Below are 9,394 nucleotides of genomic sequence, written 5' to 3'. Positions count from 1 at the left end.
GAAGCTGATGCACAGATCTGTCCTGGGCGGAGAGCTACTGCCCAGTGATGCTCCTGCCATTTGCCTCCTGAGTTCAAGAGCTGACACTAACCCTAAGGCCTGGTTCCAATCCTATCAGGGTCCCATGTGTCCCTCCTTGCATGCATGCCTTCAGCCAGGTCCTGGTAATAGAGTAGGCATCCAATAACATTAACTGAATGAATAAATAATCTCTCATGGAAAGAGGAGTTCGAGGGAAAGTCTGAAGGAGCTGTATGTCAAGATGACTGTGAGATTCTGGTCATAGTTTTTCTGTGGGTGCCATCCCAGAGAAGGTCTCTCCCTGGGGTGGAGGCGAGGAGTCAGGTGGTGGAGGGCAAGTAGGAGAAGACTTTGAAGAGCTGAGCCTTGCAGGATGGGTGGGATTAAAAGCACCTCAGACAGAAAGGACCAGAAAACAGAAGCTTGCTCAAGGGGCAGGTGGGAGAATCAGATTTCAGTTCACATTAAGGAGTGGCTCTGAGAAGGAATCAGGCAACACAAAGGCAGCAATTTTCCTACCCCTAGTGGTATTCAAGCAAGCCGAGAGTATCCCAGCGTGAAGTGGGGTGAGGTTGGACTAGATGCCTTTTAACGTCCTTCCCAAGTCAGAGATTCTGAGACTGTTACTAGGTTGGATTCAGGGGAAGCTGATGGATAAAGGTTCTTAAAGGTTAAAGCTATGCATCTGTTACTGCTGCAACAGCTGCCTTATTCCTCTGTCCATATTCCTGGGTCCCTAAGAACAATTAACTCCAAGTTTTGCAGCCCAGGAAGGGATGGGAGAAAAGGGAAAAGGCTGTGCCCAGGGCTAGACTGAGGGCCACCCTTTACCCCTTGTTGCTTGCTAGCTTTTTCTGATATTCACTGTCTCCTGCTTCCTTCAATAATAAAACCCTGCCCTCCCCCAGTTTTGCCTAGCACGTGGCTAAGTAGTTAAATACTACATGTCCCAACCTCTCCTGTAGTTGGGCGTGGCTATGTGTCTAAATTCTGAGCAGATGTGATGTGTTCTGCTTTTAGGTTATGGCCTTAAAAATAAATTAGTGTGGGCTTCCCCGGTGGTGCAGTGGTTAAGAATCCGCTTGCCAAAGCAGGGGACATGGGTTCGAGCCCCGGTCCAGGAAGATCCCACATGCTGCGGATCAACTAAGCCCGTGCGCCAAAACTACTGAGCCTGCGCTCTAGAGCCCGCGAGCCACAACTACTGAGGCTGGGTGCTACAACTACTGAAGCCCACGCGCCTAGAGACCGTGCTCTGCAACAAGAGAAGCCACCACAATGAGAAGCCCACACACCACAACAAAGAGTAGCCCCCGCTTGCCACAGCTAGAGAAAGCCTGCACGCAGCAACAAAGACCCAATGCAGCTAAAAATAAATAAATAAAATAAGTAAATTTTAAATAAATAAATAAATAAATTAGTGTGGCCTCCCCTGGTCCCTTCCCCACTCCATTTACATGAACTGAATGCAGATGAGATGGCAGGTACTGGAGCAGCTAGGTCGGACCGCAAAGTGGTAGCCATGTTTTAAGGGTGGCATAAAAATGAGCCAGAAGTAGCTGGAATTCCTGCCACAATGGAGCTGCCATTTTAGCCCAGGAGTACTGACCCTTGGAGCTGTTATGTAACAGAGAAAGAACTTTCTATCCTGTTTTGTTTGAGTCTTCATTACAGCAACCTAAGTCTCTACCTCAATCAATATATCCTCTCAGCTCCCATCACACCTCTTATTTGCTCCACATTCTTCTGGAAGTCTGGCTCCAAGACTGATAACACTAGGTAAGAACCTTCCTCCTCAGCTGACTTTCCAAAACCCTGTCCTGGCAAACCCCCTTGGCAAAGGGACCCACCTCACACTTGAGGACAATAAGAATCCTTGAATTTGAGCCCTGAATAGCTTGGGGCAAATCCCTTGATTTTTTTTCTTTTGTAAATTTATTTATTTTATTTATTTATTTTTGGCTGCGTTGGCTCTGCGCTGCTGAGTTTGGGTGGGGCTACTCTTTGTCGCAGTGCTCAGGCTTCTCATTGCGGTGGCTTCTCTTGTTGCAGAGCATGGGCTCTAGTGTCGCAGTGCTCAGGCTTCTCATTGCGGTGGCTTCTCTTGTTGCAGAGCACGGGCTCTACGAGCATGGGCTTCTGTAGTTGTGGCTCGTGGGCTCTAGAGCGCAGGCTCAGTAGCTGTGGCACACGGGCTTAGTTGCTCCGTGGCATGTGGGATCTTCCTGGACCAGGACTCGAACCCGTGTCCCCTGCATTTGCAGGCGGATTCTTAACCACTGCACCACCAGGGAAGCCCCTCCCTTAATGTTTTAAATCTCAGTTTTTGCCATTTTGCAGATGGCATCAATAAGTAACATTCACTTCAAAAGGTGGTTTTATATGAATACAACATAAACAAGATTGTTATTCTGAAAATGGAGAGAAGCTGGGTGGGGGGGCTTGTTTCATGGGCAGCATTACAAAGCATCAGAGGAAATTCCCTTGCACCTCATAAGAAACCACGGAAACATATGCACCAAAACACATGTATACAAAAAAAAAAAAAATGCTCACCTCTACGCCCATACAAAATTAGAAACGCCCCTTCCCAGACACACAACCAAAAACAAACACTCACCAAAATGCTCTCATGGTTCATGCAAATGCAGACACTTGCAGGCAGAAATGTGCACCCAAAAAGCCACACAGAGAGAGAGGACAAAAACACACACACAGGCTGCAGCTGCTGTACTTTGTTTATTGTCGTTGTCACCCTGGGGAGCTCCGGTTTCTTCGTTCTTTTTGAGGGGTACCTTCATGATTCTGCCTCTCTCTACTCTCTGCCTCTTGTTCCCCATCTTGTCCTTTTTCTGGGGCCGGGGCTGCTTCGTTGGTGGCCCCTTGGAACCTTAGTCAGGTGGGCTCAAGTCCTGGGGGCGGGGGCAAGCAGGCCTGGATCCCGCCCCCAGGGGCTGATTCCTCGCAGTTCTGTCTCCATCGCTGTGGGTGTCCGTGCTCTGACCTCATCTGGGGGAAGGAAAGCAGGCGGTGAAAGCACAGAGGCCTGGGTTCTAATTCTGCCTCTCCTGCTCACTTGCTCCGTGACTCCGGAGAAGGACCCTACCCTCTCTGGGCCTCAGTTTCCCTCTTTGTAAACCAAATTTTGCTCCAGTTGGAAAGGGTCTGTTTCTCCCTTTGCTCTGGAAACTCACTAGGAAACGCAGAAGTCTCTCTCATTTTATTCTGTGTTGAGACAGCAATTCTTGGATGCCTACTCCCACACAACCTCGCCCATTCAGGCCTGATCTTTCCTGGCAGAGAGACCTCTGCCGGTGCTGGGGGCGGGGGCGGGGGCGGGGGGCCCCCGACGCCTTACCTCGAGTTCTGTCTCAGGGCCGTGCCCCTCGCTTCTTCCGCTCCGTGTTCTGGAGCTTGGTCACCAGCTTCCTCTCGTGCCCGCCAGGGCTGTGACGGTTGGTATTGGCGGCGGCTTCTCTCTTGGTGCGACCTTTCCGGCCTCCCACTCCTGGGAACCGGGGGGAGAGTCAGTGGTGAGGCGAGCAGAGGTGTGAGCCTCAGGGGCTCCAGAGGGCAGGGGTGGAAAGAGCTCGGGTTAAAGTCGGGAGGCTGGGGGGCATCACCATGTAGCTTTAGGACAGTCCTTGTCCCTGTTTCCCCATCTGTGGAATAAGGAGTGCATGTGGTCCCAGGGCTGAGTAGGACAGAGCCCCCTGGATGAGGGGTTAGAAGGGGGTGACTTGAGGGGTCAAGGGGACAGGCTGGAGAAGGGTGACGTATGGGCAGGAGCCCAAGGAGGGATCCTAGTTTGGGGAGGGGGTGGTCAGGCCGTTTGTGAGGGTGGGCATTGGAGATGGAAGGACCAGGAAGGTGGCAGGGCCAGGCCTTACCCGGGTAAGAATGAGCCAGGCTGTAGAGGTCATACTCATCCAGGTTGGGGTCTTCATCCTCTGGGCCTGGGGGCTGCCTGGATGGGCTGGCTGCTCTCGGGAAGGTGGCCATAATGTCTGTCTGTCTGTCTGTCTCTCTCTCTCTCTCTCTCTCTCTCTCTCTCTCTCTCTCTCTCTCTCGTCTTCTAAAGCTTTGTTTGTGTCTGCTTTGCTGACACCTCCCAATTCACTGGCCCCAACTTATAAGGCCACGTCTCCTCCTCAGCCCACAGTCTGGCTCCAGCCCCTCAGGCCCTGTCTGATGCAATCTAGCCTTTTCCCAGAACCCAGCCCAGTAAACATCAGTCACAAGAGGGGAAAAGAGTCCGTCCTGTGAGTCCCAGCCCCCATTGCCCCCTCCCTCTCACTGGGGCTCACCCAGCTGGGTATTTTTCCACTGAGGAGATCCCCGCCCCTCGGGGGTGGAGGGAGGTAAGAGGCAGGGTCTGGGCATAAACAGCCCTTGGGATCGAGGGCAGCAGGGAACTGAGGGCCTCACCTGGCTGACTCTTTCCTATCCATCTCCCGCCCTCTGCCACATGCCCCTCCTGGGCTGGGGGTCATGGCCACACAGCTGACCCTCACCCTCACCCACTTCTGGCTCAGATTCAGGGCGGTGGTGGCAGAGCATGGAGTGAAGAATGAGCTGGGACAGGGTACAACACACTCTGTGTTATGTCACTGGTTCTCACCCCGATCACACCCAACCCTCCTTTTTTAAAAGAAACACCTTGGAACCCCCCCCTTAACATCCTGAAATGGGGGTCCCTAGGTAATCTCCCACTCCTGAGAGGGAGGCTAGCAGAGTGGTTAAGCTGATTCTGGAGCCAGATGTCCTGTATTCAAACCCTTGATCCATTACATTCTGTGTGACCCTGGACGAGTCACTTTACCTCTCTGTGCCTCAGTTTTCTCCTCTATAAACTGAGGATGATAATAATTGTATCTACCTCATAGATTTGGGGAGAGGATCAAATGAGATAATCCATGGCATGGCACCTGCAACAGTGCCTGCTACAGTGTAAGCTGCACTATATGAGTTGATCACATAGTTTCCAAACAATTCAGTATAATGCCCTCCCTATAATGCAAAGGAGACCTAGAGGAAATTAATTTAAAATAAAATAATACGTATTCCAAACCATGGATATACTGAGGTAGAAGACATTGTGAAGTAAACAGATGTTTGTGCTAATTTAATATGAATTAAAAGAAGGGGTTTGGATAAGAAACATGGAAAAGTGGAATTTTCCTCTTTTGCCTGAAGGATCTGACTGTGTGGGTCACTTGACCCAGAGAGGCCACACCCTGGGCTGCCCACTCATGCTTCAGCTGAGGCTTCAGCACCAGGGGCAGGGAAGGAAGCAGGCACAGCATTCCACTTTTTTTTTTTTTTTTTAACTCTGTGGTTTCCAGTGCAAGAGGACCTTCTCAGCCCAGGGCAGGTGTTAATTCCCTGCTCACATTCTCACTTTGCTGTGAGCCCATTGAAACACTGTTTCATCTCAATGTTACCTAAACTCCATTCTACCCGAATAATAACCCAGTAATAACCCGGTCTCGTCCTCTGCGGAACAAGAAGCATCACTTCGGCTTGCTCTTCTCCCTTGCCTGAGCCAGAATTAAATTTAGCTTCTGTTTTCCAGATTTGGGTGATTTGTGACTTCTTTAACACCCAGGAAATGAAAGTGAACACAAGAGGACGCTTGAATAAAAACAGAGTGGGGATAATAATAACAGACCAGATGATAAGAGAAAGAGGAAAATAACCATAACTTAAACAAAAATAACAAAAACACTGAAACTTCCCTGGTGGTCCAGTGAGTAAGACTCTGGGATGTCAGTGCTGGGGCCCTGGGTTTGCGATCCCTGGTCAGGGAACTAGATCCCGCATGCCGAAACTAAGAGTCTGCATGCTGCAACTAAGACCCGGTGCAGCCAGAAAGAAAAACAAAAAACAAAACCAAAAAACACAAACAGACCAAGGCAATTTAAGGTGGAGAAATTAGGAAATACGGAGTTCTTGCGAAGTAGTGGGCTTTATCACTAAGTGTAGTAGCAAAATCATTCCCTCTAGCATGACATGAGATGGGTTGGGGTCGTGTCATTGAAATAAGTTTTTGTTTTTTTTTTTAATAGCTTTGTGAATGTCTAGCAGGACAGTCAGACGTCATACGGGATGTGGGACAATTCTGTGTACGACCGACTGTCCTGCTCCGACTGTCCTGCTCCGACCTGAGGTCATTGTGACTACGGAGAACACGCCCACAAATTCCCGAGCTACCTCTAGGGGACAGTGGTCTTTGGCTCATTCACTTCTGCCACCAGGACTCTGGGTTACCGGCTGCGAGATCCTGAGCCCACTTCTGAGCTGCACGTTCTGCTCATCTGTAAAGGGAGAACGGCAACAGCCCCTGGTATGTGAAAGGGCCTCCTCCAGACCCAGCCCGCGGTATACTGCTGTTTCCCCTGGTCTTCAAAGAAGGAAAGCCGAGGCTCAGAGAGTGACTTGCTCAAGGTCACACGGCTGGTGAGTGGTGTAGGATACCTCCCCTGGTCTACCTGACCCTAGTTCCGGGGCTCGTTCTAAGTCAGCACAGCTGACCAAACACTGGCAAAGGTTTGACAGCTGTGTGTATGGAGGCGTCTGTCAGGGTTTCCTCCTTCCTCCCTTCCTCCCAAACAGTCAGTGCTTGCTTGGGACCAGGCCAGGTACTCAAGATGCACAGAACTACACACTGTGCCCTCTGGAAGCTCTGGGGGAGGTGGGTCTTCGGCAAGATCAGTGCACATTCCTATCCAGAATACCATACATCCCCTCAGTACATTACCCTTTCATTTTACTATCTCCATGGCATTCAGTTATTACTAGTCAAAAATCTTTTTTATTTCTTTACTTCTCCATGATTTGTCCCCACTAGAATACAATCACTGGTTTAGTTTAGTTAGCTGTTAAAGGGATAGGCTCTGGGACTTCCCTGGTGGTGCAGTGGCTAAGATTCCACACTCCCAGTGCGGGGGCCCGGGGTTCAATCCCTGGTCGGGGAACTAAGATCCCACAAATGGCAACTAGAGAGCCCGTGCCACAACAAAGACCCAGCGCAGCTAAAGTAAATTAAATAAATTTAATAAAATAATAAAAAAATAAAGGAGTAGGCTCTGCAGCGGGACTGCCTGGGTCCAAACTTTGGTTCTACCAATTGTATGCCTTTAGACAAGTTATTTAGCCTCTCTGTGCCTCGGTTTCCTCATTTGTAAAATGAGATTAATAATCGTACCTACCTCGGAAGATTGTTGTGAGGATTAAGGGACCAATTTTTATAAAGACTTAGCACGGTACCTGGATCATGGTAAGCGTTAAATGATGTTAGCTATCATTATCATCATTCATGATAGCAGGAATCTTGTCTATCTTATCCCTGATGCCTGGCACACAGTCAGCGCTCAATAAATGACTAGTTGAATACATAGAGCTATGCTGAGATCAATATTGGTTTTTCAGCTTCCAGATGCTCTGTTCTGAAGAAACAGAGAGGCCCAATCCTAGTCCCACAGAGGACTGTGAAGACATGCGACTGTCCTTCATGGAGCCAGGAAAGAAGGTCTCCCTGGCCTTGATCGTGCACATTCTGGAAGAATGAAGTCTAGACCCTGCGGCGAGGGGCAGCCAGAGGGAGGGTGCCCGAGACAGAAGGGACTTTGGGGAACCCATCAGCTGGACCTATAGGACCCAAAAGATGACTCAGTGGGAAAAGTCAGGAGGTGTGTTTTCCATCCCCTTGCCTCCAGGTGTGGATAGGCCATTAACCATAGGCCAGCCACAAGGAAGTTTATTTTCTTTCTGCTTATGACTATACCTTCATGACATTCCAGGAGTTTGCCAAGCATGCCTATTACAACCCAGTATGATCAGCCTGCAGTAAACACAGGGGGCTGGGGGAGGTCTCCAGAGGGCACCTAAACCAGCAGGGCATGGGGTGGGGCAGGTGGAGGGGGTTGTGAGAGGATCAGGGCAGACTTCCTGGAGGCAGTGAAGCTTGAACAAGAACCACTGTGAGAAAGACAGCAAGACATGCCCAACTCCAGGAGTTAAACCATCCAAGTCGGGAAATCCTGGATAGCCTGAGCGATGTGCAGAAGTCTTTGGCTCAAAGGATCAGGAGCGTCCCTTGAAGGCAGGATATGTCATCAAGGTGAGTTGGTGACATCACTGTATACCAAGGGGACTCAAGAAGCTTCAATGAGGTGAAACAAGATACATCTGTATGACCTTATAGTCCCAAGTCCAGAGAAACCCTCAATCTTGGCTGCTGTGCTTGGAATTATTCTTGACTGTGTGATAACATCACCTTGAGTATAAATGGATGCAATATTGATAAGAATGTTAAGTGCACATACCCCCTGAGAAGTCTCCTATAGAAATGCTCCCAGGTCTTCCCTGGTGGCACAGTGGTTAAGAATCTGCCTGCCAACACAGGGGACACGGGTTCGAGCCCTGGTCTGGGAAGATCCCACATGCGGCGCAGCAACTAAGCCCGCGAGCCACAACTACTGAGCCCACATGCTGCAGCTACTGAAGCCCGTGCTCCGCAACAAGAGAAGCTACCGCAACGAGAAGCCCGCGCACCACAACGAAGAGTAGCCCCCGCTCGCCACAGCCAGAGAAAGCCCGCGCGCAGCAACAAAGACCCAATGCAGCCAAAGTAAATAAATAAATAAATTTATTAAAAAAAAAAAAGCAAGAAAAGAAATGCTCCCAGCCTTGTTTGTAGAGTGAAAAACAGGAAACAACGTAAGTGTCCATCTGTATGCAACTGATCGACACCCTTCTGTGAAATATTCTGTAGCCATTAAAAAAAATAAGCTGTATCTCTAGCCCTGATGAGAAAGTTGTCCATAAATCATTGTTAAATGAAAAAAGTAGTCTACAGAACATCATGCATACTATAATCCAAAATTTTGTATTACATTTATTGAAATAATAGAGATAATGAGTAATACATTGTTGTCAGCATAATATGGGTGTGACACATTTCTCCTGGTAACTAAGGAAGATACATGACCAGATAAAACAAGAGTAGAAGACTTTAGAATAAGAAATTCTATTACTGGAAGTCTCCCTAGAGATCAGCAACCCAACCCCATTTAACAGATGAGGAAGTAAGGACCAGAGAGGCTGACATTCTCCACTCTACATATGTTAGGGCATTAACCATATGCCAGGCACTTGCTTGGTGCTAGGACATAAAAGCAGAACATGGTACCCACACCCAACTAGCTCATAGACAGGCTAGTGTCCAACATGGTACCATGCAGTGTAATAAGTAATGTGAGAAAAGCACATTCAAGCTGCAAGGTGCACCTAATCCAGACTTGTAACTCCCAGAGAAGGTCATGTGTTAGCTGTACTGGAAAGGATGAGCAGAAGTCAGATAGACCAGGAT

The 9,394-nt window shown here is 49.1% G+C and overlaps 1 protein-coding gene across 1 annotated transcript; it reads right to left on the bottom strand.

Annotated features, from left to right (window-relative positions):
- Positions 1–2,743: 2,743 nt before the first annotated feature.
- NUPR1 (nuclear protein 1, transcriptional regulator) lies at positions 2,744–4,189 on the bottom strand. Its single transcript, XM_007107334.4, has 3 exons — positions 3,912–4,189; positions 3,380–3,529; positions 2,744–3,030 (listed from the first exon to the last, which is right to left on the bottom strand). Exons 1-2 carry the CDS (start codon positions 4,021–4,023, stop codon positions 3,393–3,395), a joined length of 249 nt encoding a protein of 82 aa, XP_007107396.1. The 5' UTR covers positions 4,024–4,189; the 3' UTR covers positions 2,744–3,030; positions 3,380–3,392.
- Between the last annotated feature and the right edge of the window lie 5,205 nt (positions 4,190–9,394).

Source organism: Physeter macrocephalus, unplaced genomic scaffold (genome assembly GCF_002837175.3).
Source record: "Physeter macrocephalus isolate SW-GA unplaced genomic scaffold, ASM283717v5 random_3, whole genome shotgun sequence".
NCBI lineage: Eukaryota > Metazoa > Chordata > Mammalia > Artiodactyla > Physeteridae > Physeter > Physeter macrocephalus.
The sequence above is the reverse complement of the archived record's forward strand: the minus strand, read 5'-3'. Positions and strand labels throughout refer to the sequence as shown.